Below are 16882 nucleotides of genomic sequence, written 5' to 3'. Positions count from 1 at the left end.
ATTTGGATCAGATTTAATTTAACTCCTAACAATTTAATATAATATGTTTATTTGTGTTGATTTTCTACTTCAATCCTTTTATACATACTATCATTACCTTTTTAAATATGTATCAAATCGTTGTTTATATCCGAAATCATATTAATTATAGTTCACAGTTCTGGCTCTGTAAAATACAAAAAAAGAAACACATCAAACACATTAATTCAGGTAATATTTAAAAAAGTTTCCTACCCGTCTATGCCCTTAACGTAGGAATATCCCAGAAACACGTTTATCAAACCTGAGACAAACATAACGATTGCTTTGGCAATTCCACCGAAGAAATTAATAAGAGGTTTCAATAATCTGAAGAAAGTTGCATCTAAAATTATAATTATAAATATTATAACATAATATAATAATAATAATAATAATAATACCTGAAGGCGTAGCCAATGTCAGGAATAAGAAGACTGCGAACACGAAGACGTACTTATTCATCTTGATATTTCGTTGTAAGAAAATATAGCAACGTGCACGACTTCTCAAAAACTAAAGCTCACTGGCAATGGAACGACTTCGCAATTTGTGATTATTGTTATAGGTACTAGTCGGTAGAGCGTGACACATTAACAACATTATTATTAACTATATAATTAAACTTTTGTTGAGTTATGACGGGTTAATATTGGTATTTAATTAATTGGAATTTAATTGTCTTTATTGATTTTTTTGCATATCACTGTTCATGAATATAAAATAAAATTTAATTACCAAATGAAACAAACGAAATTAAGTGAAATACAGAATATAGGCTACATCGTAATTGCTATGCCTGTATGTCTGTATGGTTGCATATTCATATTTTAGTTTCTTTTATCAAGTGTATAACAAAAAGTATTATTTATTTCCATCGTAATATCAAACGGAGTTAATACGGAAATGAATAATATATGTGATTATTTAGACAAAATATAAACTAAAAAACTATTATTGTATTTATTAAGAAACTTTTATCCTATTTTAATGTGAGAAAAACTGAGAAAGTTTTATTTCGCAAAGTAATTGTATGTGTATAGCAAAATTTTTCAATTTTTCAAAATTATTTCAAATTATTAAACTTTTTCCGTATTTCTGGAACAGGAATAAATTTATATATTTGACTTGCAGGCATCAAACTAGATTATATTCACATCAATAAATGCTTTATTATTATTCCTAGAAAGATGATATTGCCAGTTTTAACAAAATCCACTTATTATTCTTTAAAAAGACTTGTATATTTTTCATTTACCAGAAAATTGAATATTAACCTTTACTCACTGCTCTAATATAATTGTGATATGCAACCAACCCTGCATGTATTCTTCAAATACTCAGGCAAAAATATAAAAATAATAATTTCAGAGTCAACATGCAGTTAGTTTATTTAAAATCCATAACACTTCGCTGTGAAGTAATTACAACGAATCGAAAGAACCATAAGAAAACAGGAAAAGAATTAACAATTAAAAAAATCAAAGAGAAAGCAGTGCCATTGGTGGACGGAGGTCAATTGAGCGTGCCGGGGGGTGGTGATCATGGTATCGCACGAAAACACACATCTTAGGCGACGTACTTGCTGGCGGCGACGAGCATACCGCCGGGGCCAAGAAGGTTCACTTTGCTGTTGGTGGCGGCCAATTCGCTGGGCTGGGCAGGCATATCAGGCAAAGAGCGACGTGGACGATGGCGGCCAACGGAGAACAATGATTCAGTGAGTTCAGCAATTCCCCGCAGGGTTCCAACGACCACCTTCACCAAGATTCTGAATGCTCTGATCAATAGTCTGATTGGCAAGGTCAGGAAGAACCTGACAATGCGAATGGCTGGCTTGACAACCAACTGAATGCCTGCTCTGATGATCGCTGCAGAAACAAAGGACAAAACAGTTATTAATAGTTTAAGTAATTGATTATAGATTGATTTATTTACAGGCTTCAGAGGTGGAGGCCATGCCGATGACGAAGAAGATTTGGCAGATGAGGAGTGCTTTCAGGAAACCCATTTTCAAACTTTTTTGAATGTTGACTAAGATCGACTGTTGCGTTTTCGTGCTGGATGTGGTCACACTGATACTTTGACGATGCCACCGCGATGTATTTATATTTCTCTCAGTTTCATAAGGCTATTATTTCATTAATTAATATACGAATTAATTGCCGCAGAGGATATTAATCTGAAACAAGTTAATCAAAACTGTTCAGTGACACTTCATTTTTTTAAGTCAGTAGGTGTCTTATGTAATTAATTATTATTATTATACATACGAAATTAATTTAAAGATTATTTTAAATGATTTGCTCATTTTTTTCTTACAAAAATCAGCGAAATATGTAAATAACTCTTTAAAATATTATAGTCAGAATATAGGCAACCAACATTACACAAAAATAACGTTTTAAGATACCTGCTGCTTTTGTAACATTAAAACTTATTTTTCACCGACAAAAATCAAAGTAAGTTGATATAATCAACCAAAAGAATATCTAAACCCTTTAGTAACTTTTTTTCCATTAATATCTCATGAAATATTCTGTGACTTTATCTACTCAGAGTCTTTACACGCTGTTGAAGCAAACGACGTCCAAAAACTCTGCAATATTAATAATCACAAGCAAGACGCTCAATTAAAATGTTTTGAAAGAAACAACACGGTTCAACCCTTCTTCCAACTCGTTCATTATCGTCAATTTTTTATTCTTGCTATGTTTGTTTACAGCAGCAAATTATATACGACGCTGTGCAATTAAGAATAAAACTTTCTTCTTCTATTTTTTCTTACTTATTTTACTTTGGCTTATATATTGCACAGGATAGTTTAGGACACATTTGCTCTTGTTTTGTTTTTGTGGCAAGATGGAAAACGATTTGCATTTGAAAATTTGCCTTCGTGCTCTTGCTACTGTCGGACAATGGCCGTTGAAGTTTAAAACTTATAAAATACTAAATCATCTACATTTTCTTTACACTATTTTAGTTTCTATATATTTTATCTTTTTTGTTATCACCGAATACATTGAGATTGCAAACCGTATGAACGAAAATTTTCTGGACATTTTAAACAATTTATCTGTGTCTTTATTGTATACAGTAACAATTTATAAAGTTTATATTATCAGAGGCAGTGCAATGAGTAAAATTGTCGAACAAATCCGTACAATTGAGAAGATAATACTTGAAGGTGACGATGAAGAAATTAAACAGATTTATTTATCGCATGTTAGTTGGAATTCAAAACTGAGTGTACGATTTATTATGATTACTGGAATAACACTTTTGCCGTTTTTTGTTAATCCTGTTATTGTACTGATGACGATGCCTGATGGTTTGAATGATACTATGGATAAACCTTTACCATTCAGTAGTTGGTTTCCTTTTGATAGAAATTATTACTATGGATGGAGTTATGGAATGCAAGTATTCGCTGGAATGGTTATGGATATTTAACTCAGGATACTTGATATATTTTACTGGTCGTTGATGATTTTGCGATTGGACAAATGAAAATCTTGCAATATAAGTTTAGAAATTTGAGTGTGCATGCTCAGGGCTTCTTTGTTGAAAAGAGAAATGAATAAGGATGAAGTTGTGAGTCATTGTGTAAGGAAAATGTATTTTTGTTACATCAAATGATTATCAAGTAAGAAATTATTTATTGTTGAATTCAGCTATTGTGTGTTTGCTATTGATCTTTTTATTTTAATTTCTGCTATAACTGGTGTGGATGACAAATTAAAAGTTGTTAATGTTGATGGATTTTGGTATTTGTTCAATGCAAATTGCTGCAATTGGTTTCCAAGTCATTGTTGTAAGTATTAATTACTTATTAGGTCGTAATTTTATAAAATAATTTTATAAATTAATAAAATAATTTCAATTTTACGCAGACTGGTTTTGGTTTTGCCTACAATTATTCGCTCTGGAATACGAAGTGGCGATGTTAGTAGATGTTTTGTTCTATTGGTTAATGCCAATGAAATTATTCTAGAAGTAAGCATTTATTTTCATTTCTATTAATTCTTAAAAAATTGTTCAGTTTAAGAAGTATGTTTATTTATTTTTATAGAGTTCCGTTGCAATAGCACCAGAAGGAGAGAATTCTATGAATATCCGGTTATGTATGTGCAAAAAATCGCTGTACTCCGTGGTGATGCGAGCGCAGAAACCATTGAACTTAGTTGTTGACCTTTTATTCTATGTCTACTACCACTGCAATTTCTGTAAGTGCTGTAAAACAGGTAATAATGAAATATTTGAGAGTATTAAATGTTTCAGATTGTGCGTGTGGTGCATATTCTTATGTTGCATTAATGCGTCAAGTATATAATTAGATTGACATATAGATTTAAAGTAGAAAAGTGCAATCAAGTAGAATTTAAATATTAAAAATCACTTGCAACAACATATAGAAAATATTCTATTCAGGGTATATTATGCACTGAATATTTACAATAATAATCGCAAAATGCGGCAAAATATCGCAAAATTAATAAAATTTCGAGAAACGTTAATAATTTTCATTCCCACGCTATTTTCTCTATTCACTTCGCAAATTACATTTTTACTTTATTAAAGTATTATTTTCCTACCAATAGTTTTTCACCAATTTGAAAAGATCTATGAACTGTGAACTTTTACTTTGAACCTATTGAAGGTCAAAATTAATAAAGCAAGTTGCCCAATTATCTTTACTATCCCACATAATTTCCCCAGAATTCCTTCAGTATTACATTTAATACCACACCTCCTCTTCAATCCAGTCCATACACATACGATAACACACCTTTCAAAATTTATAACATTTTTTTATACTCTAACATTCTCTCTCTTTGACGCAACTTCCTCATTTGTCTAATAAATAATCCACTTCAACGCGATAATTACCAACGGATTTGAATTCGCACCTGTCTTCAATTTTTCTTCACACTTGCATAAATACTAAAAAAAATCCCACAACAACTATAAAAACACTGAATTATTTTACGCATTTTGCTTCATTCGTAGTACCCACCTCACAAATCACAATCAGACAAAATGGAACATGATCAACACATGAAGATATGTCTTCGAAGTCTGGTAGTGTTCGGTTCGTGGCCTTAAAATTCAAAACGCAAAAATACTCGAATATCTACACGCATTATACAGCCGAGTAATGCTCTTTACTTTCGGCGTATTCGCCATAACTGAATACATTGACATTGGACAACGCATCAACGAAAACTTCTTCGATCTGGTGAACAACCTTTCAGTTTCATTGTTATACACCGTAACATTTTACAAGACGTTTATAATACGCAGCACTGCAATGAGTAAAATCGTCGAACAAATCCGTACGATTGAGAAAACAATTCTTCATGGCGATGACGAATCAGTAAAACACATCTACAGATACCACGTTAAATGGAACGATAAACTTAGCAAAGCTTTCATAATCATAGTTTTCTTTACCCTCGCGCCATTTTTTATAAATCCTTTAATTGTTTTATTCACATCAGAAGAAGTTCGCAATGGTACAGTTGATAAACCACTACCATTCAGCAGTTATTTACCATTTGATAAAAACTACTACTATGGAACTAGTTTTACACTTCATTTCTTTGCTGGTGTTATGGGTGGATTCCTCACTGGCACTACAGATATCTTTTACTGGGCGTTAATGATTTTTGCCATTGGACAAATCAAAATTTTACAGTACAAGTTTAAAAATTTAGGTAAACATGCTCTGGCGCTAATGGACAAGAGTAAAATGAGCAGTGATGAAGCCGTTAACCATTGCATGAAGAAATGTATCATTTTACATCAAATTATTATCAAGTATGTTGGTATAATATCATATATGCGTTAGGTTGTTATGTAATTTTATATTAACAGTTACGTAACGGATGTGGACGACTTGATGAAGCCGTTGATGCTGATGGATTTTGCAATTTGCTCCATGTTAATTAGCGTGGTTGGAATTCAAGTTATCGTCGTGAGTATTTCGAAATTGCGGAGAATTTCTGCGAAACAAAAAACGTTTTCTGTGAATTTATGTTTTTAGAGTGGATTTGGCATTGCACAGGTTTCTAGTCTTCAATATTTGTCAAGTATAATGGGGCAGTTATTTTTGTTTTATTGGCATGCAAATGAAATAATTCTTGAAGTAAGTATTTGTACTATGTTTATTGTATAGTTAGTATTGTTAAATTTGTGTTTTGTAGAGTTTAGACGTGTCTATTGCAATTTGGGAAGGACAAGTCTATTCGTATCCGTTAAATGTACAAAAATCATTGCAATTTGTTATGCTGCGAGCGCAAAAACCATTGACTTTGAATGTTGGACCATTTTATGCGATGTCTACTACAACTGCACTTTCGGTGAGTTGACAGACGTGTTTTAAAATAGAAGTGCAGAATAATTGTGTAATTGAATTTCAGGTTTTACAAGCGGCGTATTCGTATGTTGCTTTGATGCGTCAAGCGTACAGTTAAATGAGATTTTGAAAGATTTAATATTAAAAAAATTAATATTAGGCTGTATGATTTTAAATGTATGAAGTATGTGGGAAATTATTTTTATATTTTTAAGCACTTTATGATAAATTATATTTGTGTGCAATTAATTACATTTACTTTGTGTTTTGCACCTATTCAGAAGTGCGTTTGATATTATTTCATGTTATGCCAATAGTTACGAAACGATCGTTACCACTAAAAAGGAACTGTTGATGTTGACATATTTTGTAACATGTTACACATATAATATTTCCGAAATTAACATATTTTGATTTAATTTATAATTTTTAGTACTAATATACTGCGTGGAAATCAAAAATTAAATATTATTTATTGAATGCAAAGATGTCTCTTGAAAAAAACAAATTAAATGATTAATTAATGTTTTTTCGCATTAACGAACACGTCTTTACATGAAAATCATAAAAATTTAGGAAAAATCAATAAAGTCACAATGAAATATTCAATAAACCAACTGAATCACACTGATTTTAAAATTTGATATGTGAACTGATCAGATTCCTTTGACTTTACAACAGTTCAATTTATTTTTAATTGAATTTGTGCCGCCATGACGCACCTATAAAAGCCCCAAGCACTATCTCCTGCTCTTTAACCTGTATACCTCGCAGTAATAATCACTTTGCTTACAAAATGGCAATTATCAAAGACCAACACATGCGTGCAGCAATGTGGGGTCTATTTGTCTTGGGCCTAGCTCACGTTGAGTTCACAACACCCTTCAAACGTCGCTGCTATACCGCATACAAATACGCTGTGCTTATATTTTTCCTCTGCTTCAATCTCTCCGAAATCATCGAGATTCCTATCGTCTACATGGAGAAGCGCTACTCGCATCTCATCGAAAATCTCTCTGTAACTCTGTTATACATTAGCAGTTGTATTAAATTTTTTACTCTCATGGCTCCACGTATCAAATATTTGGTACACGATGTACGCGCTGTTGAAAAAGTCATCCTTGAAGGAGAAGACGAGACAATGAAGACAATATTTGAGAAATATCGAAGTTACAATCAGAAATTGTCGATTTTGATTCTATTTCTTGGAGTTTTTACGATTGTTTTGTGGTTTGTTAACCCTGCTTTGAATTATCTCGATTGGATTTATTCTGAGCGCGATGAAAACGAGATTTATCAACGAACGTTGATATTTGGTTCTTGGTTTCCGTTTGATTGGAGAAATCATTATTGGATTGCGTATTTTATTCAATTTATGGGTGGGACTTATGGGGCTACTATAACTGTTGCTCCGGATGCTTTCTTGTGGAGTTTTATGACTTTTGCGCTGATGAATTTAGAAATTTTGAAGTATAAAATTGAAAATATTACTAATCATGTTAAAGCAACTATGGCAGTGAATGGCTGGATGAGTCAACGACAAGCAATGAGACTTGTTGTTAACAAATGCATAATGTTACATAAAACTATTATCAGGTATTGTTTTAATTTATAATTTTAAGGTTAACAATATTGAACTATTTTTGTCGTGTATTTTGTGTAGCATATATTAATTTGGTTCTAGTTTTGTATATAATCTGGACCAAGCTATGAATTTCCTTATGCTAATCGATTTCTTCATTTGTTCTGCACAAATCGGAGCGTCAGTTCTTCGAGTTCTCTTCGTAATACCTACCTATATCTTGAAATTTATTGAAACAAGTTTAAACACTCATAATTTTAGTTTGGTAATGAAAAACTCATGATGTTCTCGGCCGTTGAATATTTAGCAGGAATACTAATCCAAATGATGTTATTTTACTGGCATGCCAATGAAATTCTTTTAGAAGTACGCTGTAACCATACTTACTTTCATTTTGTAACTTAATTTCATTTTCAGAGCCAAAATATAGCAGAAACAATTATCTGCAGTGATTGGTACAATTACGATGAAGAATTTAAGAAAGATTTCCAGTTTGTTATGATGAGATCTCAAAAGCCATTATTGTTAAATATTGGAGCATTTTTTTACATGTCTACATCAGCCGCAATTAGTGTAAATTTATCAATATTTAATATTTGTTATTAGTATTAAGTTTAATTGTTTGTGTTTTTTTAGATTTTACGAGCGGCATACTCTTACACTGCATTGATGCGACAAGTCTACTAATTCTTCACTTTTATACATTTTCTAAAGATTAATTTAACTATTGTTGTAATTGCTGGCGCCATCTACTGAATAAAATATTAACTTATATGGCAATTGATGGAACTTTTCTGCGCGCCAAAACATCGCTGTATCCGATTTATTAAATAGGTTTTGTTTAGGTGTAATTTTTAGTTCGAATAAATATGTAGAGTGACACAACGAGAAAATTTCTAAGTGTGATACTTATGCAATACAATAAGTTTGATTTCAGTCTTAATTGATAGTAAATTTAAATTGTCCACAATTATTTGAAACCGGTAGAGTAGTGCGCATTGCGCTGTGCCAAAGCGCATGCGCAGAAGATCAACGAATACTAGTGGGAGAGACCGTCCGAGGGAAGCACGTGCTTAGAGAAAATGCTCGCTGTTCCTGCAGCGGTTCGCCCTACCAGTTGAAATCGCGCCGCACGCGTTCTCCTAGCCTGATTCATCCCGTGTTGGAGTTTGATCAGTGGCTATTAGCCAAGGGTAAAGACGCCAGTGATCTTCAGGGAACTCTCGACGTCATTGGATAGTGCTGCAGTGTTGCAGCAAGACTGTGTCATGGCTCAGGAGCGCAAGCAGCGCGACGCCGACAGCGAGAATCAGCCGAAAGACACTAAACAACAGGCTGACGGTAAGTGCCACCACAGCCAACCCTTATTATTACAAACGTTTTACACCGACAAGCTTCTTTAACGGCAGCGTAAATCTTCCAACGCGCTTTGCGACCTTGCATTACGTAACGCGTGTTAACCTCAATCGCAGCCAATCGGATGGTGCCGATGATGCCGATTTTAAAATAATTTCCGCGGAGTTTATTTCGGAGATGGCATCTGGACGGGTACGCGTCTGAGTGTCTTGCATATTGGGCGTGGACAGACACCCTTAGTGTTGCTTAGAAAGCACCGCAACTTGTTAATTAACTGACAAACATTTATCTTTGAACTTGGACCCCAACAGAGAGAGGCAGACACTCGGCCGCATTATGTTACATAAAATCTTGATTTATATTATTAGTCTGGTTCTTAAAAGACACTACTTGTTTTTATTGAGTTTGTAAAGTATTTCTAAGTTGGAAAACATGCATGGCAAAAGCATGGACTTTGTACTTATTGGAATGTGTGCAAAGTTGAATGCAACTATATGCAACCGACCGTACGCGAAATATAATTTGAAAACTAGAATTTGTTTTATTTACAAAACATGTGTTTATGTTTTGTTTTTTTCAGAAATGAAGGAAAACGTCATTAAGACAGAACAAAATGGGCATGCGGATCCAGATAGCAAGGAAACAAAAGTTGCTAACGACGTCGAAGAGAAAGAGAAAGACGAATCCGAGTCAGAGGGTAAAACTAAAGACGAAGTCATTTTCATCCAAGATGTCGGTTTTTCTGTAAAAATCGTTTGCCCTGGAATGGAACCATTTGATATTCAAGTGTCTAGTATGGAATTAGTACAAGAAATCCACCAGCTTCTAATGGATCGCGAAGACACATGCCATCGCACGTGTTTCTCACTACAACTGGACGGCAACACTTTGGACAATTTCGCGGAGTTGAAAAATGTGGAAGGTTTAAAGGAAGGATCAACGATCAAGGTCGTTGAAGAACCGTACACGATGCGCGAAGCACGCATCCATGTTCGACACGTGCGTGACTTACTCAAGAGTCTTGATCCGGCCGATGCGTATAATGGCGTCGAATGCAACTCGCTCAGCTTCCTCAACACAATCACGCAGGGCGATATTCTCGAAAAGAAGAAGATGCGAGCTGAGAGCGTGGATTGTACTCCGCCAGAGTACATCATGCCTGATAGCAAGGAGAGGCCGTTGTCGGCACTACAGCCAATCAACAAGGAACAGAAAGCTCCACAGTGCGTAAAAGTACTGACAACTTCTGCATGGAATCCACCGCCAGGCAACCGTAAGATACATGGCGATCTCATGTATTTATACGTTGTTACTCTCGAAGAGAAGCACTATCATATCTCAGCGTGCTCCAGAGGTTTCTATATCAACCAGTCATCGGATGAAGACTTTAATCCGAAACCGTCATCGCCAAGTCATTTGTGTCATTCGTTGATTGAGCTGTTGAGTCAGGTCAGCCCGATGTTCAAGCGGCACTTTGGCGTTCTCCAAAAGAAGCGTAATCAACGACATCCATTTGAACGTGTTGCTACGCCGTATCAGTTGTATGCTTGGACGGCTCCTACTATGGAACATACTGTAGATGCTATTCGAGCGGAAGATAGTGAGTATTTATTTATTGACTCACTTTGTTATCAGGTGATATTAATATTTTTTTGTTAGCTTTCTCATCGAAACTGGGCTATGAAGAACACATCCCGGGTCAAACCCGTGACTGGAACGAAGAACTGCAGACTACGCGCGAACTGCCACGCAAAACACTGCCCGAGCGTTTGCTGCGCGAACGCGCTATTTTTAAAGTCCACAGCGATTTTGTGGCCGCTGCAACTAGAGGTGCTATGGCCGTGATTGACGGTAACGTGATGGCCATTAATCCCGGTGAGGAAGCTAAGATGCAGATGTTTATCTGGAACAATATCTTTTTCTCGCTTGGTTTTGACGTGCGTGATCATTATAAGGAGCTGGGAGGTGATGCTGCTGCGTTTGTGGCACCGGTATGTGCAGATATTTAATCTTGAATATAATTTATTATTCTATGTTTATTTGTATAGAGAAATGATCTGCAAGGTGTCCGAGTGTACAGCGCGGTTGACCTGCCTGGTTTGTATACTCTGGGCACAGTCGTCATAGATTATCGTGGATATCGCGTGACAGCGCAGAGTATTATACCGGGTATTTTGGAGCGTGAGCAGGAACAATCTGTTGTTTACGGTTCGATTGATTTCGGCAAAACGGTTCTCTCGCATCCGAAATACTTGGAACTGTTGAATAAAGCTGGGCAGCAGTTGAGGATTCTGCCGCATCATGTGAAGAATGATAAGGATGAGTCGATTGAACTATGTTCGAGTGTGGAGTGCAAGGGTATTATCGGTAATGATGGACGGCATTATATCCTGGATTTGTTGAGGACTTTCCCGCCAGATGTTAACTTTTTAAAACGTAAGATATTTAAATACTTTTGATAGTTAAGAAACATGACATTTATATATATTTTTTTCAATTTATAGTTGATGAAGATCTAAACAAAGAAGTGAAGCTCCTAGGTTTTCCGATCGAGCACAAACACAAGTTGTGCTGCTTGCGTCAAGAATTGATTGACGCTTTTGCCGACTCGCGATACATGATGTTCATCAAATACTCCGCCTTCCACCTACAGCAGCTGAATCAGCGTAAGAATAACGAAGGGAATAACAATAAGTCAAAAGCCCTTACCGAAAATGGCGAGACAAAGCCAGAGTCAGTTGACAATAAAGACGCGAAAAATGAAGTCAACGCCGAAGCACAAAAAGACGCAAAGGATGAAAAGGCAACTAAACAGATTGAAGCGGACGAAGCTAAAAAGATTGTCGAAAGTATTACAGACAATAGTGAAGTGGAAGAAAGCACCAAAAACATTGTCAAGACAGCGTCAATGGCAGTTGGCTCCTTGAAAGACACCGAGTTTGACATCCGCTTCAATCCGGATGTTTACTCGCCCGGCATCCGCCACTGCGATGATGTTGACCCCCCGCTTGCCAAACAGCGGCAATTGGTTAAAGAAGCAGCCGAATTTCTGCTTACAGTGCAGATTCCGACGTTTATCCGCGATTGTTTGGATCACTCTTCCGCCCCCATGGATGGCGCCACACTTTCCGAAACTTTACATAATCGCGGAATCAACATTCGTTATCTTGGTAAAGTATGCAATTTACTGTCGAAGGTGAAGCAACTCGAATATCTACACAGCATTGCCGTGAACGAAATTATTATGCGCTCTGTGAAGCATCTTTTCACAACTTTCTTGCAAGGCGCCGAAATGATGAACCTTTCAGTGGCGATCGCACATTTTCTCAACTGTCTCTTATATTCGGGTGCACTTGCCAATCCTCTTCAAGGCAGCGTAGACGAATTTCAATCGAAGAATAACAAAAAACGCAACAAGCGCAAAGGCCGCAACAATCCGCTACAGTGTGTTGATAGTAATGAATGGGCTATGATGACACAGAAATCGCTGTGGATTTCGCTCAAACAAGAACTCAAAGCCTACTTTGATTATGACCTTACATCACATGATATTGAAAGCACACTTGAAGTATACACCCTGCAAAAAGCTTCAATGTTGCGCTCATTCTGCCTTAAAACAGGTGTGCAAATCTTGTTGAGAGACTACAACTTCGAATCGAAAATAAGCAGATTTTCTATGAGGAAGATATTGTCAACATTTTCCCAATTGTTAAGCATATTAATCCCAGAGCAACTGACGCGTTTAATTTTTACACCACGGGTCAGAATAAGATTCAAGCAGGTTATCTCAAGGATGGTTACGAGTTGATTAATGAGGCGTTGAATTTGTTAAACAATGTTTACGGCGCGATGCACCCTGAGATCTCGCAGTGTTTGCGTATGATTGCCAGACTGAATTATATCATGGGTGATCACGCCGAGGCGATGGCCTATCAACAGAAAGCCGTGTTAATGTCTGAGCGTGTTAATGGCATTGATCATCCGTACACTATAACTGAGTATTTGCATCTGGCTTTATACTGTTTTGCTAACAGTCAAGTCAGTACTGCGTTAAAACTCCTGTATCGTGCTAGGTATTTAGCACTGATTGTCGCAGGTGAAAATCATCCGGAAGTGGCACTTTTGGATAGCAATATCAGTTTGATCTTGCACGCTGTGGGCGAGTATGAATTGTCGCTAAGATTCTTGGAGAAGGCGCTAGCTTTGAATATTAAATATTTTGGTGCCAAGTCTCTGAAAGTTGCGGTGAGTTACCATCTAGTAGCACGGACACAGAGCTGCATGGGCAACTTTAGAACGGCGTTGATTAATGAAAAGGAAGCTTATGCTATCTACAAGCAACAGTTGGGTGATTCGCATGAAAAGACTAAGGAATCATCCGAATGCCTCAAACATCTCACGCACCAAGCTGTCGTCTTGCAGAAGAAGATGAACGAGATTTATACTGGAAAGAATGGTGCATCGCTTCCTCCAATTCAAATTCAGCCGCCATCGATGGGCTCAGTTCTGGATATGTTGAATGTCATCAATGGAATTCTCTTCGTTCAGATCAGGTGAGTTTTGGTTGCTGCCGCGATATATTTTAGAGTATCGGGTTTTAGTTCTGAAGACGAGCATTTTCGTCAAGTCTATGCAGTTCCCCGCAATGTGCATTTATGTATTCCTGTATATTGACCTTGCCTACGAGTAGAATCAACAACATTTCAAGATCATGTCCTTTTTTTCATCATTCGCTCAATACATACTAAATTTATTGTTCGAACGGTCTTTTAATGCATTGTGTGTTACAGCCAAGAAGATATCGAAAACTTTAAGAAGGAATTTGAAAAGCAGCAAAACGAAGAGACTCCTGAATCAGATGCAACCGCTGCGCCGACTACATTACCCATCACACCAGCAATTCCTACACCCCAGGAGGTGGCGGCCGCCGAATGATGGCGTTCTCTACAATTACTGCAGTCCAGACCAATTCATCCCCTTAAGCTTGGATTATTCTCAAAGTGACGTGGCATTCACCCTCATTTCTTCCCTTTATAGCATGTAGACTTGAGTTTCGATAGTTTGATAGTTTTTCGACATGACGCAACAAAATGTGTATCTTCTTATCGTTAGTAAGTTTCGTAGTAGTGGAAATATTTAGTGAGAGAATCTACTTCTTTTTTTATATAAGACTCGTTCTCGTATATCTCACATGCGAATATCATGTACAAAGAGGACGCTACAACGTGAGATCAATTTACATTTACATATGTGTAAAACACGCAATAACTAATGTACAAAGTCACACACTAGTCATGACGAGTCCCCAAAAATTAACAACACGTGTAATGTGTACTTCTAATCGACTCTAAGTCATTGAACAAAGCGGCACTTTTTAAGTTGAGCGTTACCAAGAGAATTAAAGTGAGTGCCATTTTTTTCAACTTGAACATTGCCAAAAAACATACGTCAAAGAATACATGCGCGACTATGCGGAACAATTAACAACACTACCATGAATCGATTGTTTTGTTAATGTTAATTGATCGTGAATCGGATGTTTCATTAATTAGCCGATTCGATTGTTATTGTTGATCAATGCGGGCGCGCTGAACGCAAGCGTGGTGCGTTGTGTGTGTAAATTGGTGCGAGGGCAAGCAGCAAACGTAAAAAGAAGTTGTAGATTATGCATATAAGTAATTCAATAAAGGTGCGCCGTGTTTTCAGGTGCAATTTTCTAAAAACTATGTTATTTTACGTTTACATCTTCTGGAAGAGTTCTGAAATGTCCGTCGAAATATTTGCTTAAAACTTCTGTAGGTGTGAATGGGTGGCTCGTACCTCTAGTAGTAATGGAACAATTTAGAGTCTAAATTTGAGAGTTTAAGAATTCGTTTGTAATCTGTGTACCTTCCCGTCCCTTTAAGCACAATATCGGTCAAAATTTAATATTACTTCAACAGTTATAAAAGTGGGAGTGGAAAACAGCCGGTAACAAGGGAACAACTAATGCTGTCCTATGGTACTATAATAGTTTAAGACTCCCTTTATAACATCCGCAGCTTTTTGCCTATTTAAACTCGAAATTGCCTATTTGAACTTCGAAAAGTAGGCGTGTAAAACGACCCATATCTCTTGCAGCAATTGAAAATTTTAGATTATTTAGAGTTCCTATGATAGTTTTACAGTTTCTTTATAACGTCTGTACCTGCTCGTTCCTTTAAATCCTTGGAAAGTGCTTTAAAATGCGGGTTAAAATTTGATATTTCTGTTAAAATTCTAAAAATGTGAATGGAAAACAGTCGGTATCTCCTGTAATAATTGAACAATTTAGGATATTTTACTGTCATATGATATCCAAAGAGTCCCTTTTCAATGTATGCTCCTTTTTGATATTTTAAACTCCGCAGATGTGCCTTTAAATGCCCAATCGAATTACCTATTTATTTCACTAGTTTTCTTAATTTGGTCGAAAGACAGGGTCAAACGAATTCGATAAAATTAATTTTGCTTGAAAGACAAGGTCGAATTTATACCATACAATTATTTTCGGTCGAAAGATGTTTCGATGCATTTCACGGTTATCGGGGTTTGTGTATAAACAACTTTTTTATCGCGTGGAACCAGCTCTATGCTGCGCTAGCGCTACGAATGTTCGAACGCTTCAGTCTGTTCTTATCTACACTTGGCTCGTCACCTTTCCTTCTTTCATTTAAAGTAACTTAATTGCATTAGTTTTATTGTTATAAATCGGCATAAATACGGGCACTTAATGACAATAATCGTGTTTAGTGTTCTTCTAACGATGGTTTGTGCGTGAAATAATTATAAAACTTGTGCCTTCATTTGAGTGTTTGTGACCCGTCGGCCAATGGATTATTCCGATGCCGAGAAGTAGAAATGAAAATATGTTTACAATTGTTATTTTGAGTGAGTGTAATTAACGTATATACCCGACCGGATTTCACTTGCAATTATGCATGTCTATTTGCTCGCAAAGATCGGTCCATTGTCGATCAAAATACCGTTTGCAATGCAAGACCATAAACCGTCGGAACGGACTTAATACTCCTCAGTGTGCTCAGCATAGTGCTATTTCTAACACCCGTGTTCTTTTTGTTTCAGTACTTTCTTGACCTGCCCGCTATATTAGCAAGTTTGTAAATATTATTAATTCATTGCCACATTTTTGTCTTTAATTGAGCGTACGATTATAACTCAAAATTGTCGCGTGCCGTCGGCTGCGTTAACGGTCTCGATGTTGAAAATGGTTTTCATGGATCGTTCAGCTTACATTCTTCTTTTTGTAATATTAATTCTATACTAGCTTTAACGCGTTTAGCAGTCACAATTAATTGATGCTTGTATATTATTTGTAAAACACGATTTCAATATCCTTCCGCGTTTGCGTGTGCGACACTCTAAAGATTGGGGCGCAAAATTACTTTTCTTGCGTTTGAATGAAAAATGACCAAATTTGTTGTTCCTACGTGTTTTTCTTTTAGTGTGCTTTTAGTACTTGTGATTGTATTTATAAATATAGTAATTTACTTTTCGTAACACCCTGTATGTTTGTTCTTCTAGCTTTC

At 36.1% G+C, this 16882-nt stretch overlaps 4 protein-coding genes and 1 long non-coding RNA gene across 5 annotated transcripts; 3 read left to right on the top strand and 2 right to left on the bottom strand.

Annotated features, from left to right (window-relative positions):
* Nucleotides 1-32: 32 nt before the first annotated feature.
* Nucleotides 33-552, bottom strand: LOC135802345 (uncharacterized). The gene is made up of 3 exons (XR_010550538.1): nucleotides 423-552; nucleotides 235-364; nucleotides 33-166 (listed from the first exon to the last, which is right to left on the bottom strand). It is a non-coding gene; the product is annotated as an uncharacterized lncRNA (long non-coding RNA).
* An 831-nt stretch (nucleotides 553-1383) lies between these two features.
* LOC135802216 (uncharacterized) lies at nucleotides 1384-2115 on the bottom strand. The gene is made up of 2 exons (XM_065315764.1): nucleotides 1957-2115; nucleotides 1384-1889 (listed from the first exon to the last, which is right to left on the bottom strand). Exons 1-2 carry the CDS (start codon nucleotides 2027-2029, stop codon nucleotides 1588-1590), a joined length of 375 nt encoding a protein of 124 aa, XP_065171836.1. The 5' UTR covers nucleotides 2030-2115; the 3' UTR covers nucleotides 1384-1587.
* A 3386-nt stretch (nucleotides 2116-5501) lies between these two features.
* On the top strand, nucleotides 5502-6821 carry LOC135802282 (odorant receptor Or2-like). Its single transcript, XM_065315839.1, has 5 exons — nucleotides 5502-5838; nucleotides 5896-5995; nucleotides 6065-6166; nucleotides 6225-6380; nucleotides 6441-6821. The coding sequence occupies exons 1-5, from the start codon at nucleotides 5633-5635 to the stop codon at nucleotides 6492-6494; spliced, it is 618 nt and encodes a 205-aa protein (XP_065171911.1). The 5' UTR covers nucleotides 5502-5632; the 3' UTR covers nucleotides 6495-6821.
* A 351-nt stretch (nucleotides 6822-7172) lies between these two features.
* Nucleotides 7173-8645, top strand: LOC135802321 (odorant receptor Or2-like). The gene is made up of 5 exons (XM_065315886.1): nucleotides 7173-7972; nucleotides 8061-8160; nucleotides 8220-8324; nucleotides 8376-8531; nucleotides 8595-8645. Exons 1-5 carry the CDS (start codon nucleotides 7173-7175, stop codon nucleotides 8643-8645), a joined length of 1212 nt encoding a protein of 403 aa, XP_065171958.1.
* A 192-nt stretch (nucleotides 8646-8837) lies between these two features.
* On the top strand, nucleotides 8838-15037 carry LOC135802166 (clustered mitochondria protein homolog). Its single transcript, XM_065315697.1, is given in 7 exon segments — nucleotides 8838-9299; nucleotides 9895-10914; nucleotides 10974-11305; nucleotides 11363-11750; nucleotides 11819-12973; nucleotides 12976-13867; nucleotides 14105-15037. Coding segments are annotated over 7 exon segments (4005 nt in total). The 5' UTR covers nucleotides 8838-9226; the 3' UTR covers nucleotides 14250-15037.
* Nucleotides 15038-16882: the final 1845 nt, after the last annotated feature.

This window comes from Atheta coriaria, unplaced genomic scaffold, assembly GCF_025399875.1.
Source record: "Atheta coriaria isolate IRGN ID8LTWV9N9 unplaced genomic scaffold, Caltech_Dcor_3.1 hic_scaffold_16_pilon, whole genome shotgun sequence".
NCBI lineage: Eukaryota > Metazoa > Arthropoda > Insecta > Coleoptera > Staphylinidae > Dalotia > Dalotia coriaria.
The sequence above is the reverse complement of the archived record's forward strand: the minus strand, read 5'-3'. Positions and strand labels throughout refer to the sequence as shown.

Coding starts and splice junctions, on each gene's coding strand:
- LOC135802282 (XM_065315839.1), top strand. CDS start 5,633: ATGGGTGGATTCCTCACTGGCACTACAGATATCTTTTACTGGGCGTTA. Junction 5,839..5,895: donor TTACATCAAATTATTATCAA/GTATGTTGGTAT, acceptor TTATATTAACAG/TTACGTAACGGATGTGGACG. Junction 6,381..6,440: donor CTACTACAACTGCACTTTCG/GTGAGTTGACAG, acceptor ATTGAATTTCAG/GTTTTACAAGCGGCGTATTC.
- LOC135802216 (XM_065315764.1), bottom strand. CDS start 2,029: ATGGGTTTCCTGAAAGCACTCCTCATCTGCCAAATCTTCTTCGTCATC. Junction 1,890..1,956: donor GGCCTCCACCTCTGAAGCCT/GTAAATAAATCA, acceptor TTGTTTCTGCAG/CGATCATCAGAGCAGGCATT.
- LOC135802321 (XM_065315886.1), top strand. CDS start 7,173: ATGGCAATTATCAAAGACCAACACATGCGTGCAGCAATGTGGGGTCTA. Junction 7,973..8,060: donor TTACATAAAACTATTATCAG/GTATTGTTTTAA, acceptor ATTTGGTTCTAG/TTTTGTATATAATCTGGACC. Junction 8,161..8,219: donor CAGTTCTTCGAGTTCTCTTC/GTAATACCTACC, acceptor TCATAATTTTAG/TTTGGTAATGAAAAACTCAT.